General features: G+C 38.0%; 1 protein-coding gene and 1 non-coding gene across 2 annotated transcripts; both read right to left on the bottom strand.

Moving 5' to 3' along the window:
* Positions 1-415: 415 nt before the first annotated feature.
* On the bottom strand, positions 416-2161 carry LOC110877278. Its single transcript, XM_022125432.2, has 3 exons — positions 1573-2161; positions 824-996; positions 416-739 (listed from the first exon to the last, which is right to left on the bottom strand). Exons 1-3 carry the CDS (start codon positions 2068-2070, stop codon positions 613-615), a joined length of 798 nt encoding a protein of 265 aa, XP_021981124.1. The 5' UTR covers positions 2071-2161; the 3' UTR covers positions 416-612.
* Positions 2162-10985: 8824 nt separating this feature from the next.
* Positions 10986-11090, bottom strand: LOC118482480. The gene has a single exon (XR_004868515.1). It is a non-coding gene; the product is annotated as a small nucleolar RNA R71 (small nucleolar RNA).
* Between the last annotated feature and the right edge of the window lie 9198 nt (positions 11091-20288).

The following is a 20288-nucleotide window of genomic DNA, read 5'->3' as shown; positions in this document are numbered from 1 at the left end:
GATCACACGGACTTTTTTATCGTCTACAACCTCCTAGATAAACTTAGTCAAAGATTTAGATTATTACTGTAACAACATCATTCTAGTATCATTATAGAATAATTATTTATCATCATCCGAAGCTGATGAGACATGTTCCTACTCAGTGGCGGATTTAGGCACATTTTCTGGGTTCCTAGGAACTCAGTCAGTTTGGAAAAAAATAGTGAGAATTAGTGAAAGCCTTGTATGATTTGTAAAAAAAAATAGTGATAATCTATCAAAAGGAACCCGTTAAAAAAAATTTCTAGATCCGTCACTCTTTCTACTCGGACAGAGTAGCAACTTTCAGTAAGAACTAAATATGAGAATCTTTTGGATGCAAATGAGCATCACCAAATCTCTTTCTAACAATGAAAATGAACAAAATCAGAAATGTACCAAAGTGATAACAAATCATAGAATCATATTATTACATTTATCACATACTAATTACAAGTTGACAAAATTTGGTCATACAAGAAACAACGAAACGAAGACGGGTCAGACACTAATTACAAGAAACAACGAAACGAAGACGGGTCAGACACTTTCTACACCATATCTCTGTTATTATGAGCAAAATTCACATCCCTATGACACTGCAGCAATCGGAACCTGTTGTGAAGCTTCATGGACAAAACTTGGTGCTGCTAGATTCGTATCAGAAACTTCTTCATCAGCGTCCCAAAGAAACCGCGCATAAGCAGCCATAACATAACTGTATCATCATCAAATGATTATTCTTCAGTCAAACAATAATATTAGCATAATCTACATATCAAAATGAATATGTTTAGCTTACCTGTCATCTGGAGAAGCTTTAACCGCTTGATCGAAGTAACTCTGCGCACGCGATGCATCCTTTTGCGTCTCCCATATCAAATCAGCATACATCGACAAAGCAGTTGCGTCACTAGGGTTAGCCAGTATTGCTCTACTGCAGTACTCTTCAGCTTTCATAACATCACCTTTAACCTGTTTAAGAATATTGAATATGGATCTGGTAAATACAGTGTCGTTCAAAAAGTTTGCGTCTCGTGACTCACTCAAGAAAAGCTTGCTAGAAATCTGGCAATTTTAGTTCACTGGGTTAACTTCATCTGTTTTTTTCTGTCAACGAGAAGGGCAATATGGTTGTTTTATATAACCGAATTGCCCTTCTGGTTAATAGAATTACATATAAAATAACCAAATTACCCTTCTTGTTAACAGAAAAAGAAAAAATGGATGAAGTTAACCTAGCGGACTAAAATGGCAACGTTGAAACGTTTTTGGACCCACAGGCTAAAAATTGAACCTTTGGACCAAACTGGCAAAATGCCAAACCACGGACTAAATGACATTTAACTCTTTGTTTTTTTTATATTTATCGATATGTGTAAAAATAAAAAATAGACGAGTTGGCTCAAGCTTTTGATAAGCCGAGCTAGATCACAACAGTTCAGCTAGTTAAGAGCCGAGCTGGCTCGGTTTTAAGCGGTTCGAGCCAGAACCAACGAACTAATAACATATGAACATATGAAAACAATGAACATGATAATTAATAATTACCTCTTTCAAATACTTAGCATAATTGCCCAGAACCAACGAACTACTCGGGTTCGCTTCAACCATACTCCTATAATACCCATCCATACCACCATTATCACAACCCTCATTGCCACCACCACCACCACAAATCCTCCCGCCACCACCTCCACCTCCGGCAACATCCACCATAACCATTACTTCATCAACATCCAAACCAGAACTCGAAAACATCATATCACAGCTTTCAATCTCATTCGATTCAATACACTCGTCAACAGAAACAGATGAAATGAAACAGGTTGCATTGTTCAGTGAATTCCTGCGTGATGAACGTGAAAGAGTGACCAGATCATCACCCTCTGATGAGGTTCTTGTGATCTTTTTAGGTGAATGTAATGAGAGTGTTGGTGATTTTAGGTTTCTGTGGATGAAATCTGGTTGTGATGATGGTAATGGTTTGGGGTTTTGTTGTTGGAACCATGAAGTGAGAGAGGGGGTTGATGAGCTTCTCAGTAGCATTTTTGAAAACCCTAATTGTAAATCTTGAAAGACGCTTTTGGTGATTTGAGATAGATCGGTATGAAGCTTTTTTTAATTATGAGAGAGAGAGAAGATGAGTGTGTATTTATAGGGACAAATTATTAAGTAAAAAGATATACCTTTTTTATTAAATAGTATTTTAATGCCATTGGTACATCAGTGTCAGTGTCAGGTACTATCACATAACAACTTGATCATTTATTAGGGTGGGAGGGGCATCATTACGGGACCCCTTCGATGATGTTGTTTGCCGATCGGTGAGGCGCCACCACGAGCATTTCTGTGATCGGTGAAGAAGTGGCACGGTGAGTAGTCACCGCGTAGGGAAAGAGAAGAGAGATGTGGTTAATGGTAGGCCTCACTCTTTTTCAACCAATCACACACTTATCTTTTAATTATTTTTTGTTTTAAAGAGGGAGTTGACATGACAGATGATTGGTTAGGTGAAGTGTGTACCACTCCACCTAGAGGTGTACAAAAAGACCGGTTTTAAAATCGAAATCGGGAAAAAACCGAAACCGGTTTTTTAACCAGTTTTTTTTAACCGGACCAGTTTTATACCCGACCGTCAGTTTGTGACCGGTTACTAATCTTGATCTGAAAAACCGGTTAATAACCGAAACTGGTTTTAAAAAAACCGGTTAAAAACCGGTTTTTTGGCAAAAATCGGTGCTGGTCCCAACCGGTTACACCGGTTATAGTTTTGGACTTGAAAAACCGGTTAGTAATCGAAACCGGTTATACAAAAAACGGTTTTCTTTTTGGGTGAAAAAACCGGTTCGGTTAATAACCGAAACCGATTTTTGAAAAAAAACGATTTGTACACCTCTACCTCCACCCTTAAATATATGCTAAATAATACATTGTGGATTAACTAAATCAAAAGTTTTAGAAAAAAAAAAGATGTAACTTGTTTAGATTGGGGTGGGCCCCACCATTATCACCACCTTATTGTCATTCACGACGCCAATGCATTAACTAAATATCCATTAATGGAGGGGCGTAATGTTGAGCCCGTTAATGGGTGATGTGGCACCCTTCCATTAATCCCCAACACATAGTCTAAGTGTCTTCTTGCCGCTTAGCATGTTGAAACCTATTAGACCCGTCAACCCAAACCTGACTCAACCACTAAACCAACCCGGCCCACCGATAACCCGCACCTTTTTGACTCAATCTAGTTGTCGCCCTAACTCGCACTGCTGACCCAAACTGACTTAGCATGTGTAACCGACCATCACGAGTCGGGTTCGTCGAGACGTTGCGAGTCCGGTCGAGATGATACTTGTCGAGTTGAGTCAAGACGTTGCGAGTCAGCGTCGAATCGGGTCTAGACGGTGCGTGTAGGCGTCAGGTCAATACGATGCGGGTTAGCTCAGGTTGAGAAGGTGTGGGTTGGCATTAAGGTAGTGACCAGGATGTCCAGGCGCGATGAATGGTGGCGGGGTGGCTGATACGACGATGTCAGCCAATCGTAGATTCCAATAAATTTACTTCAATTTATTCATAATTTGGAAAGATTTTAAATTCCATTAACTAAACGAATTGCTAGAATTAATTTCCAAATTTAATTCCTCTAACACCCAAACAAATCAAGGGATTTAGATTCAGTTCCAAATCCTTCGTTTGTTAAATTTCCAAGTTAAACACTTATAAATAGAGATTACCACTTATTAAACGTGAATTAAAACTAAATCCTTATTTGTAATTGAAGACGAAATCAAAGAAACAATCAAAATCACTGTTACATCTACCCGCCCATGGGTAATAGAACCCCAACTACAAAGTGGATTTTGACTAAGTAGTCTAAGAAGGATTGTGATAATGACATGTGGCACTCCTAATAAGTAGGAATAAAGGACATTTTGTTCCTTATAAATAGGAGTGAAGATGACATGTGCCACCCCTTTTGTTTTTTTAAAAATATAACAAAAAAAATCTAGTACAAAAAAAATCTAGCACAAAAAATTTAGTACAAAAAAATATACCACAAAAATCTAATAAAAAATATAGCATAAAAAATGTAGTACAAAAAATATAGCACAAAAATATCTAGTACAAAAAATATAGCACGAAAAAATTCAGCAAAAAAATGTAGTACAAAAAAATCCAGCACAAAAAATTGAGAAAAAAATTAAGACAAAAAAATTCAGCACAAAAAATTTAGTACAAAAATCCAACACAAAAAATGTTATATAACATAGAAATACAACACATCTTAGTGGGTTTTTTAGTCTTCATATTTTATATAGCAATATGGTACTCAAATTAAAGATAAAAAGACGCTCGATTTTACGGTGAAATTTTTACGAAAAAATAATATCGTATAAAAAAGTTATGAACGTTTAAAAAATGAGGGTGAAATATACATGTGCCTTGCATGTGGAGAGATAAAATTCATAAATAGGATTTTCCCAAATACCCTTGCGCTCCTCCTTTCTCCTACACTCTAATCTTAACCATTGATTTGGAAAATGAATGGTCTTTCTCATTCTACTTAGGCAAAATAAACTTTTTATTTAATCTTACCCCCCCTCAAGTTTCCTTCGCTTGGGAATTTGAAGCGTATTCTTTTCCTGGGTACATGGCATACACTTCATCTTCACCGGGGCTTGCTCTTCCCCAATTCCTAGTTGGTTAAATGCTTCTGAATTAGGGGTTTGCCCCACCCGGATTCTTAGCTGATTAAAAACCTAATCGAAGGCCTAATTCCACTACATCATGTTTACCAATTGTAGGTATTTTTTTCCTTATTTCCTATTGGCGCGGGGTGCCTTGTTGAATGAATTGGGTTTTGTAGCAATAAATACTCCTTTTCTATGTGTGTTTATTTGTAAGTGTGATTGAGTCATTGGCGAAGCTTTATTGGGGCGGGGGTAGAGGTGTACAAATCGTTTTTTTTTTAAAACCGGTTTCGATTATTAACCGAACCGGTTTTTCACCTAAAACGAAAATTGTTTTTTTTTAATAACCGGTTTCGGTTACTAACCGGTTTTTCAAGTTCAAAACAATAACCGGTGTAACCGGTTAGGACCGGTTTTCTCCGGTTTTAACCGGTTTTTTTAAAACCGGTTTCGGTTATTAACCGGTTTTTTCAGATCAAGATTAGTAACTGGTCACAAACCGGCGGTTCGGTTATAAAACCGGTCCGGTTATAAAAAAAACCGGTTAAAAAAAAACCGGTTTCGGTTTTTTCCCGGTTTCGGTTCTAAAACCAGTTTTTTTGTACACCTCTAGGCGGGGGTGCCTCGACCCTACCAATTTTTCATTCGTATGGTTGATTTTACCTTGAAAAAAAAAATAGTGTAAAATATTGAATTTTTAAGAGTCTGACCTACACTCCGTTTTCATTAAAGTTTCGCCACTAAATTTAGCTTTGAAATCCCAACAAATTACAATGTGAATATTTTATTAGCAAATGAATTTTAGTAACAATGGGATGGTGATTCATTAGCAAATGCAATACCTTTAAATATTTTGGGAGGAGAAAGTATTAGGTTCGATTCTCATAGACTTAGGAGTAAAGAAATCTTTCGTTAAAATAAAACAAATGGATTTTAGTATTTTACATGCGAAGATTATTTAATATTATATAATTGTAGAAGAAAGATATGGTTTAATTTATTACGTTTCCCAATGCGGCATGGTTCCACAAGGAGGAAGCCACTTGGTTGGCGTGTAGTCGTTTAGCAAGTGGTATAATTTGACTTGAAAGCTTAAAATTTGGATTGGGTCCCAAAATTTTACTTCGACGTCGACTCATTCAGCCATCTAGTTTATGTGTAGTGTAACAAATTATTATACCAATTAAATGAAAGTTGGTCTAAGGTAACAATGTGTCACACTATGTTGGCTTAACCGGGCCACGCTGGCGTCGGAGTATTCTGGTCACACTATATTGGCTTAACCAGGCCTATGCTGGCGTCAGAGTTTGGCTAACGGGTATCACATAAGGCAAATACTTTATTCAAAGCTCTTGTTTCCCTTCATTAATACTTCTTGTCTTCTAGACAATTTGTTTGTGATATCTTGTAGTTTCAAAGGGTTTCTCTGTTTTAGTATTAGAGTTTCAAAGGGTTTCCTTGTATTAATGTAAAACACATGTTATTGGCTTAATTATTGTAATATGTATGCCATTGTGTTCGAGATAGTTTACGATACAACAAAATTATATTCTACCTTCCACGAGTTAATGGAAAACCTTGTTATATTTTTTGTTTACGGTAGTATTCGTGTTTGTTTATAGTGTAACAAATAATAGTCCTTCAAGTAGTGTTAAGACATCATGTATTACGTTCAAATAACTAAGTTTATCCATATAAAATTGCTATAAAACGTAATAAACATAATCCAACTTTAAGGAATTCTTGATTAGTATTCGTTTTTAGCATTAACTCAATCTTTAATACATAAAGTCTGCTAACGAAATTTTGTATAAAACTCTTCTGTCAACTTATAAAAATCATGCCCATTTTATGCAGGGGCGTACCTATAGTGTTACAAGGAGTATCCTCTGTTACCGCTTGACGCTCCGGTGACGCTCTGAAGGTGGTGTAAATTTTGGAAAAAATTGTCTTTTTTCGATTTCGTTACCTTTTTTTTTCGAAACGTTACCCTATGTGGATTTTCTAGATCCACCACTGGTTTTAGGTAATAGTTTACTTAAACCGATTAAAATGTAAACTTTTAAAGATTTGGGTAATATATATTTATAAGAGTATGAATATAACTTGTGAATGTAAACGTGGATATTTATTTAGCAAATGAAAACTTACATGTGAAAAATATTCTGAAAAACAAGAAAAAGAAAAAACTTACATGTGAAAAATATTCTGAAAAACAAGAAAAGAAATGTACAATGATTTTTCACTTTTTCCACTGGGCCATGTTTAAGCAACAAAACCAACGGCCCATGAGGAAGCCACTTGGTTGATGGCTAGGGGGTTTAGCAAGTGGTGGGGTTAAAGTTCTCGAACTTTTGGGTTGGGTCCCAAAAATTGACTTCAACGGTGAGTCATTCAACCCTATAATTTATGTGTTGGGTATAAATTTTGTATAAAAGTATATAGTATATATAAATTTTGTATAAAAATATATACTATATTAAGAAAACGGGTTAAAATTGTCATATGTTACATTTTTCGGACAAACTTATCGAGAGGCAGTCTTTAGTGGTGAATACAGTGCCTAATTACATGTGTTTTTTTTAAACACTAATACAACCGGCTGCATGACATGTTTACGACTCTTAAATCTAGTAAGATCGCTAACACGGATGACAGGGCGGACCTAAGTAGAGCCCTGGGTGGGCGGGCGCACTCCTTGAAAAAAATTAGTGTATTTTATAGGGCAAATATTTTCTGTGTTCGTCATTGACGAATGACATTATAACATGTTAAGTCGATTATATAAAAGCAGTAACCATACGAATAACACTGTATGTTTAACATGAGGGACTAAACACCACTAACAAATAATAAGACAAACTAAGCATATACAATAAAAGTTATCAAAAATTACAATTCATCTAATCTTTATATCAATCACACATAATAAGAATGGTTATAACTATAAAATTATAAAACTATATCGTTTTAGTAAATAGACGGCCTTAAAGGTGGGTGTCGACTTATTAACTTGTTTAACATGATTAGTTAAACACGTTACCTGTGTCATAAGTTGTTTAAGCGGATTGAGCTCGTTTTAAAACGTGTTTACTCGTTTATGAATCATAGACGACTCGTTCAATGGTTATTGTATTTTGTTCAAGTTTAGAAAAGTGAAACCATACACAACGTCATGAAGAGCGAACCGACTGTTGAACCAACGGTTCACTGGTTCGAATGTTCATCAATGGCTTGACCTAGTCTAAAGACGAGTAGAACTGTAAAGGAAGGAGGCCAGAATCAATGATTTTCATTGGTTTTTATCTAGTTCACTCAAAACACACCGGTTCTTTGGTCTGGTCCATTAGACCGTAACCGAACTAGTGGCACTACGGTTAATGGTATAATCAGTCAGTTGTCGTGTATAACTTTTCAAATACTGCTCATACTAGCAGTTTATATTCTATATGGTAATATTATTTAATAAATTAACGAACTATCAAAATGAAAGCTAAGTTTTGTTATTGATTTATTATAAGGAATTCGTGTTACAAATGACTAAAAGAGGAATCACGTGCCACTGAATGTAATATTTGTGGCTCGAAATACTCAACTACCTCTGGATGAATTAAGTTTTTGTTTTATACCATACTAGTTTTAGGGATTGAAAGATACACAGAACCAGTTTACCACATGTATTAACATGTTGAATCTCGAACAATTTATCATATACATACTGACGGGTGGTCCATTGGACAACCCTTTATGATGTTAAAAGACAAGTTTATCCCTCATTTAAGTGTGTAATTATCTCGAATTAGATAACTACTGTTGCTTATGTCTCAGGTGCGGTTTGGCGGCTTAAAGTGAAGAAAAATGCAGCTTTGGACGGTTTGGAGTTGAACGGGTCGCGTGTGGAGCAAAAGATGAAACAAAGAAGAACAATCAGCTTGTCACCATAAATTACGGTCCTACCGTAATTTACGGTGGACCTGATTTTGGCCTGGATCCCTGCCGTAAAATAGACAACTTGCACCGTAACACTTTTATGTGCACCGTAACTTACGGTAGAGCCGTAAGTTACGGTGGAAGTGACGCTAAAACCGTAACTGCCATCATTTATGCAGTTTTATGGTGTCTTTTCACCTATCATCATCATTGGTCGGTTATTGGAGACACTAGGGGCGATTTTGGGTGATTGGGGCTTGGCTTGGAATAATTTCAAACATTCGGTTTGTGATTTTGATTTGTATGAACATTGAACTACTTGTTATGATGATTCACCAAGCTATGCGTGGCTAAAACTCTCGGTGATCATCTTAGGTGAAGGTTTATCTTGAACTTTTGTGTGCTTATTTCTGAATTTCTAGAATGATAACTTGCGTTGCTTGAATATCATGGTATATGCATAATTGTTTGTAGCTTGTTAATCGATAGTGCAATTTCTAGTCTCGATCGTAAGTTCTTGGTGCCGTTGGCAATCGAGATATCACGGGAAGGGTTAGGGTTGGTTATTGATTGATTGATCATCGGGAAACAACCTCGCATTAGAATCCGAGTACTTTGTTCCCTTTTATCACTTCGATTATGTATGTACGAGTTATGTCTATGTAACTCTTTCTAGTTGAAATTTCACACAATTGTTAAAGGAAACTGAATCCTAAGATGGTCATTGCTCTCCTAATCTGTTAAACAACCAATCTTTATTTGCACTTAGTTATTAATTTAGTTTTCTAAAACACAATCCAAATCATTGAACTTTACTTTCTGCAAATTAGGTTAATTGTAGTTAATTAGCAAAGTTATAAAATCAACACACTTTCCACATACTCCCTGAGTTCGATACCCTTTTACCACTATCTATAGTTGTTATTGGGATTAAATTTGCGTGTACCTACGACAGCACGTCAAATTTTGGCGCCGTTGCCGGGGAGTAGTGCGCAACGTGTGTCAGTTTGTTAGTTTTGCTTTGTTATTTTCGGGTTTACACTGGTGTGTTTAGTGTGCAGATTCTACAGGTGCATGCATACTAGAGGCTCTCACAAAGCGTCACCATTGTCATTTGATCCGGAAATCGAAAGAACGCTAAGGAAAAACAGGGTTTTACTACGAGAAAACCGAATCATTGGTTCACCCACTTCACCAATTACACCAAGAAACATCATGGCTGATTCACAAATTCCACCTACAACGGGTCAAACGACCTCATCATTTATACCTACTTCCACACAACCATCACCAAACACAACCATACCAAATTCCACTACAATTCCCACTCCACCTCATGACACTACGCCAACCAACACCACACAACCCATTACTACTCAAGAAGAACCAACCATTACCTTTAACCCTTCCACTACTATACCACCATTATCCCATTCTTCCCGGGTGCGGGTCCGTCATATTCAAGCCATACCATAGCACCAATTTCGACCATTGTCCATGCTACTTCAACATTCAGACCATCGAACCAAGCGGGTTTTCAATATTCAACCCTTCCATTTGGACAATCGTCGGGAATTCAAGGAGATGGGTATGATGAAGGATTTGAGGAGTTTGAGGGGTATGATGAAGATGGGTATGCTTACGGGGGTTATGGCGATCAAGGAGAATTTGGATATGTGCAAAGTCAATCTCAAGGGATGGCAAGTGTCGGTGGAATGCCACAACAACAACAACAACTCATACCACAACACATTCGGCCAAGACCACAAGGGCCACCAATGCAACATCCTATCCCATTGCAACAAGTCCGGCCGCAAAATGTACAACCACAATTTCAAAGACCACCTCAACGCCCACTGATGCGACAACAACAGTTTCAACAACCAATTGCACCACAAGGGCAAGTACCAAGGCCAGTGGGTCCTATTCCTCCAAGAGGTAGGTTCGGTGTACCAAGGAGGCACCTTAGAGAAAATGTGAGGGGCATCGAAGCACATTTTAGGCCGGTAATCACTCAAAACCCTTCACCGGTAGTCATTCCTCATAATGATCAAGGGAGGACATTTGAAGTGAGGACCAACTCTTTGCAAAGTTTACCAAAATATAAGGGGTTAGCAACGGAGGAGCCTTACTTTCATTTGGAAGCCTATGACTCGATTTGTAACACTCTTGGGAGTCAAGGGTTCTCGGCTGAGGATATTAAATTGGTATTGTTCCAATTTTCTTTGGAAGATAAGGCGAAAAAATGGTTCTACACATTGCCTTCGGCATCCATATATACATGGGGGGAGATGCAACAAAGTTTCTTGGATGAGTTTTACACCGCCCAAAAGACCAACGATGCAAGAAAGGGGTTGAGAAGCTTCCAACAACAACATGGTGAGATGTTTCATGAGGCATTTGAACGATTCAATATATGATAAAGAATTGCCCTCACCATGGAATTGAATTGTGGGAGTTGATGAATGCCTTCCACGAGGGGTTGAGTGCCGAAGATGCTCGTGATTTAATGTCCATCACCGGTGGGACTTTTGGTACAAATTATGAGAACGATGATTGGGAGTTTTTGGAAGGCATGGCAACTACATCAAAGAGGAAAGCTCAAGCATCAAGGAGAGCACGACCGGCCATTGCCCGACCTCAAGTGCACGCCATAGATGATGGTAATGTTCAAACTACTAACCAAATTTATGATGTTTGTGCTTTGTGTAATGAAATAGGTCATGCGGCTGAAAATTGCCAAGGGATGGTGGAAGGGCAATATGAAGAAGTCCATGCGGTTCAAGGTCAAGGTCAAGGAGGGGGTGGTAGAAGCTACAACAACATGAACTCTAATACTGTAACAACTCTCACCAAAATTGGTATTTATTACTAGATTATGTGTTATTATATTCACCAGGAAACCCTAATTGAGAAACCCAAGTGATTCTACATAAACCCTAAAATTTTCAGAACAATCGGAAATCAGGATCAGGGCCCCTAAAACTCAGGGGGCTTAAACCCTAAGTTACGATTATCTACATAAAACGTTGTCGAAATAAAATTTTACGAATCCAGCAACTCAGCAAGGCTATGCAAGTGACGGGGCTACCCTAGGGTAGATGGTCACCCGCCGCGACACGCGACAGGACTGGTGTCCTCTGTCGCGTCTCGCCTGGGGAACAAAAGTTCAGTATATATAGGGGGCTTGGCACTTGCAGTTTGCTGTTCATTCGACGTAAAAATTCGAAATATACGTTGAGTTATACACTGTTTAATACAAAACACACACGAAACACGAAACGCTGCCGCGACAAACAGGGTACTAACTCGATCGCTATTACGATTAAACATCCGATCGATTGAAACTATCCAACAGGATGTTTAAGTGCTGCCCGCATTAGGGTTATACTTTGTTATTCGTCGTGATTCTGACAGGATATTTGGGTATTGCCCAAATTCGGGCTATGCTCTGTTATTCGTTGTAAATGCTGTATTAGTTACTGACCTAGTTTTCGTGTGCATTGTTATTTGAATTAGGTTAATCAAGCTAATCAGTAGGCTAAACCTTCGCTCGTTAAACTTGAAATGTGAGTCTTTCTCTTTTTATCAACTGTTTTACAATACCTCAAATTATTTTCAAAATGTTATAATTACAGGGATTAAGTCGTGGTTATCTTGAATCACTGGATAGTGGGGTATTGTGCACATTACTTAGTTTCTCACGGTTAGGCAAATAAGTCCTAACAGTGATAATCGTCACTACTTGGGTGAAAGGACCCAATAGTGGCATGACCATAGTCACCAGGAGGTGACAAGGTGCCAGATAAAAATAAGATACTGCCATAGTAATCGCTCTTATGCTGTAATTTATAACTATGTGTCGTTTTATTAAAATGAATGATTCACTCAGTATTTCCCCGCTGACAAAATATTTTTACAACATGTTTCAGGTGACCTACTTTGGATCAAGTACAAGTGCTCAGGAGCACTCCGAAGCTTAAAGTAGTGGCTCGAATAAAGAAATAAACATGTTTGTAAAATAAAATTATGAAATTTCTCTACTGTAAATTATGGGGTTTATCCCGAATTATAAATAAATAAAACTCGGGCATTTTCAAGTTTAAAACGATCCTGATAAGACTTCCGCTGTGAAAATGAATACCACGAGATTTTCTGTCCCGCGGCTCCTGGACCGGGTCAAACCGGACACGGGGGCCGTGACAGAAAAAGGTGGTATCAGAGCCACTGATTTAAGCCAATTAAGTATTAGAAAATACTTAATTTATCTGATTGCCATTCTGTGACTTTATGAAACTTTAGGTTACAAAATTTTAACTTAGGATTATGTGCGTCTTTATGTGTGTTAACAGCATGAATGAAATATCAGAAGCCCTACAAAATATTTCCATCCATAGTACAAATATGGATATCACCGGTATTACTACTGGATACCAGGCGGACGTAGAGGAGCCCATGGTATTTAAAGCCCGGCCTCAGGAAAAACCTAAAGTAGTGAAAAAGAGATATAGGTGGGCAGGTTGGAGGCGTGTGCGTAGGAAGAAGCCCGCAACTCCGAAAACCATGCAGAAGGACGACCCAAAAGACAAAGGAAAAGGCATAGAAATTGGAGAAAGTTCTAGACAAAATCAGGAAACCCTATCTTGGGAGGAAGAGCTAGATCGTAAACTGTCGCTAGGAGATATCATTGGGTCAACCGATGAAACTCTCCCTAACTACCCAGCAGAAGCCTTACTGCCTGTTAACCTAGAACCTGCTATTCCAGACCCTATTATGCACCCTAGACCTTTTCCAGGAACCTTAGAACAATGGTGGTCTGCCGACTGGCAATTTCAGAACATCATAAATAGCCTTAATACTTTTCTCCCTCAATTTGACTCGGAACCTATACCCAATCCACCAACGAGTAACGAAAATTTAGCTGAACTTCGCCACTACGGCGAGGAGTTGGTGGATGCAGGAAATAGAATTCGGGAGGTAGGAGAGCAAATCTCCTGGAAATACGACGAGAGGGAACGTCGTTACTGAAAAGCCAGTTAACAGGAAGTGCCGAGGGTGGTGTGGTTGTAATGTATAATAATAAAATATAACTCTTGTAAAATAGTTTAAAATAAAACCTTGTAAGATAAGCAGTGTGTACGGACGCATAGTATTAAAAATATATAAAAATCGAATAGTCGCAAAGTCGACAATTTTGGCTGTACCTGTTTACGTGATTATTTGTTTCCTTAATTGTTAATTAGTATTAATTGCCTAATTGTTAATGTACAGAATGGGTAAACAAAAGCTCTCGGATAATTACTATCAACTAGACAGTGCCCAAAAGACTAAGAAAACATCATCCCGACCAAACTCCTCGAGATATTCAGTAAACACTAGTGAAGGAATATTTGTCCGTAAAGCATCCTATGAAAACCCACTTACTCCCGAGAAAAGAGAGTGGATTATTAGAAAAAGTCAAGAGAAAATAGGAACGTCCAAATCAAAAGAAATAGTGATTAATAAGGAAACCGGTAAAAACCCACCGTGGGAAGACAAGTTAGATGAAAAATGATCAGACCTTTATATGTTAGCTACTACTGCTGCGAACCTTGATCCATAATCAAGATAAGTAGCAAAACAAAGACCAACCCTGGTAAATAAATAAGTACGAGGGAATAAACTAAATGCAGGGTATAGTTGTTAAAATAATAGTATGTTTTGGAATATCAGTTGTAATAGATCTATAAGATTGTGTGTTATTTTCTTAAATAAAGTTTGATTGTATAATGGACTTAAAGTATTTGTGCTAAATAATAGTTCATAAACATTCAGATGGAACACGCTGTAAATGAACCAGTTAACGAAGTTAACCAGTCAGAACATAATAACGAGGATCACTTCCTAAATCGGCAAGACATAGAAAATATCGTTGCTCAAGGAATAGTTAATGCTATCCCAGCTATCGTCGCTGCGGTAAAAGTTCCTGTTGAGCCTTCGCAAGCTCACCCTAGTAAACGTACGCACGACGATACTGCAAGTAATAGTATCAACGGAGGTGGTAATAATAATAACAATGGAATTTAGGCCCCGATACACAAAAAGATGAAAGCTGCAACACCTGGTTGCACTTACAAAGAATTCCTTGCCTGTAAACCTGTAGAATTTGCAGGCAACGGAGGGGCGACTGCGGCACTACGTTGGTTGGAGAAAACTGAGGCGGTAATTAAAATAAGCAAATGTGCCGAGGAAGATAAGGTCATGTACGCTTCTCACCTTTTCAAAGAAGAAGCGTTAGAATGGTGGAACACGGTATTACAAGCTAAAGGAAGTGACATGGCTTATGCCATGAGTTGGGAAGAATTTAAACAGCTGATAGAAAGGAAGTTCTGCCCTGAATACGAGAAAGAGCAGATGGCGAATAAATTCCTAAGCCACCGAATGGCGGATGTAGATTGTCGAGGGTATACCTCAAAATTCTTTGAGTATGCCAGAATTGTACCTACTCTGGCTTCGCCAGAACCGGTACTTATTTCTCGCTATATTTGGGGTTTAATTAGCGAGATTCGTGATATTATCAAAGCTGCCAGACCACGCACAATTGATGATGCGGTGGAATTAGCCAACACCCTGACTGACGGACTGGTACGCACTCGAGAAGAAAATAAAAAGAAGGATTTGGCACAGAAAATTTCCCAAGGATTTCGTGTGGGTAACAATAGCAATTTCAAGAAAAGAGGAACCGGGCGGTTTTCCAACATCCCATTCTGCGGTACCTGTAAAAAGAAGCATTTTGGAAAATGCAAAGGGTACTGTAATTTCTGCAAAACTCTAGGACATCAAGAAGAAGACTGCAGAAGGAAGAAAGTAATAGTCTGCTATAACTGCGGAGAACCTGGACATTACAAAACAGAATGTCCTAAACTGATTAAACCAGCAGACAACAAGGCTAAACCGGCTGAAGGAACTACCAAGAGGAACGCTAGAGCCTTCCAATTGACTACTCAGGAAGCCGAACTAATTCCTGATGTCATAGCCGGTACGTTTTTAGTTCACAACATTTATGCAAAAGTATTATTTGACTCTGGTGCAAACCAAAGTTTTATAAATACTTCGTTCTGCCAAGCCCTTAATTTACCTTTAACCAACCTTAGGCAGATTTTTACAGTCGAAACGGCAGATGGAAATTCTGTTAAAATAGATAAGGTTTTACAAGGAGGAACGATAGAACTATTAGGCCATAAATTCTCTGCAAACCTGTTACCAATGAACTTAGCCGAATTCGATGTCGTATTAGGAATGGATTGGTTAGTAGCCAACCATGCTCGAATTCTCTGTGATAGAAATTCTATAGAAATTCATACACCCACAGGAGAATTAGTAACAATTACCGGAGACAAACCACAAAAGCCACTGAAATTTATTTCAGTAATGAAGTTGGCAAGTTATTCAAGAAAACAAGGAATAGCATATATGGTTTCAGTAGTTGTTAATATCAAAAGTAAGAAACTGGAGGATATTCCAATAGTTTCCGAATACCCAGAAGTCTTTCCAGAAGACTTACCAGGATTACCACCTGATAGGGAGGTAGAATTTAGAATTCATCTAATTCCAGGAATGATACCGATAGCCAAGGCACCCTATCGGTTAGCACCTACTGAAATGCTAGAATTAAAGAAACAGTTAGATGAATTACTAAGTAAAGGATTTATACGACCAAGTTCCTCTCCATGGGGAGCCCCGGTGTTGTTTGTAAAGAAGAAAGATGGATCAATGAGAATGTGTATCGATTATAGGGAATTAAACAAGGTTACAATTAAGAATCGATACCCATTACCTAGGATTGATGATTTTTTTGATCAATTGCAAGGAGATAGATATTTTTCTAAGATAGATTTGCGCTCCGGATATCATCAATTAAAGGTACAGGAAGAAGACATACCTAAAACTGCTTTCAGGACTAGGTATGGACATTACAAGTTTACAGTCATGCCCTTCGGATTAACGAATGCTCCAGCAGCATTTATGGACATGATGAATAGAATCTGTAAACCGTATTTGGATAAATTTGTGATCGTCTTCATTGACGATATACTTATTTACTCCAAAAGTCAGGAGGAACATTGTGAGCACCTACATGCACTCTTAACTTTGTTAAGAAAAGAAAAGCTTTATGCCAAATTCTCGAAGTGTGAATTTTGGCTCAAGGAAGTGCAATTCTTAGGACACATGGTGAATCACGAAGGCATTCACGTAGATCCCGCTAAGATTGAAGCCATCACCAAATGGAAAGCACCGCAATCAGCAACGGAAGTTAGAAGTTTTCTAGGATTAGCTGGTTATTATAGACGCTTTATTAAAGATTTTTCTAAGATAGCCGTGCCATTAACCAAGTTAACCTGTAAAGCTGTAAAATTTGAGTGGGGACCAAAACAGGAAGAGGCTTTTAGGATTTTAAAGCAAAGATTAACAAATGCCCCAATCTTAGCATTACCAGATGGAACAGAAGATTTTGAAGTTTACTGTGATGCTTCTATGCTAGGATTAGGATGTGTATTAATGCAACGCAAAAAGGTAATTGCGTATGCTTCAAGACAATTGAAAAAGCACGAAGAAAATTACACAACTCATGACTTAGAATTAGGAGCAGTAATTTTTGCCCTTAAGATTTGGAGACACTATCTGTACGGAAGTAAATTTACTGTCTATACAGATCATAAAAGTTAAAGGTACATATTTGGGCAAAAAGAGTTAAACATGAGACAAAGAAGATGGATGGAAATCCTAAGCGATTACGACTGTGATATTCAATATCACGAAGGAAAGGCAAACGTAGTCACAGATGCCTTAAGTCGTAAATACCACGAAAAGCAAAGGCGAATTCGTGCTCTTAGATTAAATCTATAGATAGATTTAATGGAACAATTAAAGAATGCTCAAACCACAACAATCAAGGATGATGCTGAAGGAATGAAAGGACGAATGAAAGAATTAGATCAAGGAAATGATGGAATTTGGAGATTCCATAAGAAAAGAATTTGGGTACCTAAACAGGGAAATTTAAGGAATAATATTTTAGAAGAAGCCCATAAATCTAGGTATACCATGCACCCTGGAAATATAAGATGTACCAAGATTTAAGAAATAATTTCTGGTGGATAGGTATGAAAAAGGATATAGCTAGTTATGTATCTAAGTGTCTTACTTGTTCACAAGTTAAGGCTGAACACCAGAAACCTTCATGGTTACTTCAACAATTAGAAATGCCTGTTTGGAAATGGGAACTGATAACTATGGACTTCGTTACTAAGTTACCCAAAACCAGAAAAGGTAATGATGCGATTTGGGTAATCGTGGACCGATTAACCAAGTCAGCTCATTTTCTACCCATGAAAGAAACTTTCAGCATGGCAAGATTAGCAAAATTATACGTAGATGAAGTAGTATCCCTACATGGAGTTCCACTCTCGATTGTATCGGATAGGGATAGTCGTTTTACTTCATATTTCTGGACAAGTTTCCAAGAAGCCATGGGTACTCGTTTAAACTTAAGTACGGCTTATCATCCCCAAACTGATGGACAAAGTGAAAGAACCATTCAAACATTGGAAGACATGCTTAGGGCATGCGTAATAGATTTTGGCGGAAATTGGGATGATCATTTGCCCTTAATTGAATTCTCCTATAACAATAGTTATCATGCAAGCCTTGAAGTTGCCCCGTTCGAAGCACTGTATGGACGCAAGTGTAGAACTCCAGTTTGTTGGGCAGAGATAGGAGAAAATCAATTATCAGGACCTGAGATTGTACAAGAAACTACCGACAAGATTACTCAAATTAAAGAAAGACTAAAGGTCGCTCGGGATCGCCAGAAAAGTTATGCCGACAATCGACGTAAGCCATTAGAATTCCAAGTCGGAGATAAGGTACTTTTAAAAGTTTCTCATTGGAAAGGCGTAGTGCGATTTGGAAAGAAAGGAAAGCTAAGTCCAAGATATGTAGGACCATTCCTAGTAATCCAACGAATAGGACCAGTTGCTTATCGTTTACAACTACCAGAAGAACTAGCGGGAGTACATGATGTATTTCATGTATCCAATCTTAAGAAGTGTCTATCTGACGAATCTCTGGTAGTACCTCTCCAAGATATACAAGTAAATGAAAAGTTGAAGTTTCTTGAGAAACCACTCCAAATAGAAGATAGAAAGATTAAGTTTCTCAAACATAAACAACTGGTGCTAGTCAAGGTCAAGTGGGATTCAAAGAGAGGACCTGAATATACTTGGGAGCTGGAATAGGAGATGAAACGCAAGTATCCACACTTATTCCAGTAAATCTCGAGGACGAGATTTCTATTAAGGTGGGGAGGATGTAACAACTCTCACCAAAATTGGTATTTATTACTAGATTATGTGTTATTATATTCACCAGGAAACCCTAATTGAGAAACCCAAGTGATTCTACATAAACCCTAAAATTTTCAGAACAATCGGAAATCAGGATCAGGGCCCCTAAAACTCAGGGGGCTTAAACCGTAAGTTACGATTATCTACATAAAACGTTGTCGAAATAAAATTTTACGAATCCAGCAACTCAGCAAGGCTATGCAAGTGACGAGGCTACCGTAGGGTAGATGGTCACCCGCCGCGACACGCGACAGGATTGGTGTCCTCTGTCGCGACTCGCCTGGGGAACAAAAGTTCAGTATATATAGGGGGGCTTGGCACTTGCAGTTTGCTGTTCATTCGACGTAAAAATTCGAAATATACGTTGAGTTATACACTGTTTAATACAAAACATACACGAAACACGAAACGCTGCCGCGACAAACAGGGTAATAACTCGATCGCTATTACGATTAAACATCCGATCGATTGAAACTATCTAACAAGATGTTTAAGTGATGCCCGCATTAGGGTTATACTTTGTTATTCGTCGTGATTCTGACAGGATATTTGGGTATTGCCCAAATTCGGGCTATGCTCTGTTATTCGTTGTGAATCCGCTGGATATTCGAGTATTTGCACTTTGTCATCCGTTGTGAGGGTTACATCTCGTGAATTATCATAAATGCTGTATTAGTTACTGACCTAGTTTTCGTGTGCATTGTTATTTGAATTAGGTTAATCAAGCTAATCAGTAGGCTAAACCTTCGCTCATTAAACTTGCAATGTGAGTCATTCTCTTTTTATCAACTGTTTTACAATACCTCAAATTATTTTCAAAATGTTATAATTACAGGGATTAAGTCGTGGTTATCTTGAATCACTGGCTAGTGGGGTATTGTGCACATTACTTAGTTTCTCACGGTTAGGCAAATAAGTCCTAACAGTGATAATCGTCACTACTTGGGTGAAAGGACCCAATAGTGGCATGACCATAGTCACCAGGAGGTGACAAGGCGCCAGATAAAAATAAGATACTGCCATAGTAATCGCTCTTATGCTGTAATTTATAACTATGTGTCGTTTTATTAAAATGAATGATTCACTCAGTATTTCCCCGTTGACAAAATATTTTTACAACATGTTTCAGGTGACCTACTTTGAATCAAGTACAAGTGCTCAGGAGCACTCCGAAGCTTAAAGTAGTGGCTCGAATAAAGAAATAAACATGTTTATAAAATAAAATTATGAAATTTCTCTACTGTAAATTACAGGGTTT

This window comes from Helianthus annuus, chromosome 9 (genome assembly GCF_002127325.2).
Source record: "Helianthus annuus cultivar XRQ/B chromosome 9, HanXRQr2.0-SUNRISE, whole genome shotgun sequence".
NCBI lineage: Eukaryota > Viridiplantae > Streptophyta > Magnoliopsida > Asterales > Asteraceae > Helianthus > Helianthus annuus.
The sequence above is the reverse complement of the archived record's forward strand: the minus strand, read 5'-3'. Positions and strand labels throughout refer to the sequence as shown.

What these genes read in the sequence shown, in the direction of transcription:
- LOC110877278 (XM_022125432.2), bottom strand. Translation starts at nt 2,070, where the DNA reads ATGCTACTGAGAAGCTCATCAACCCCCTCTCTCACTTCATGGTTCCAA. An exon ending in ATGCTAAGTATTTGAAAGAG is followed by an intron (nt 997 to 1,572) that starts GTAATTATTAAT and finishes ATTCTTAAACAG; the next exon opens with GTTAAAGGTGATGTTATGAA. An exon ending in AAAGCTTCTCCAGATGACAG is followed by an intron (nt 740 to 823) that starts GTAAGCTAAACA and finishes ATGATGATACAG; the next exon opens with TTATGTTATGGCTGCTTATG.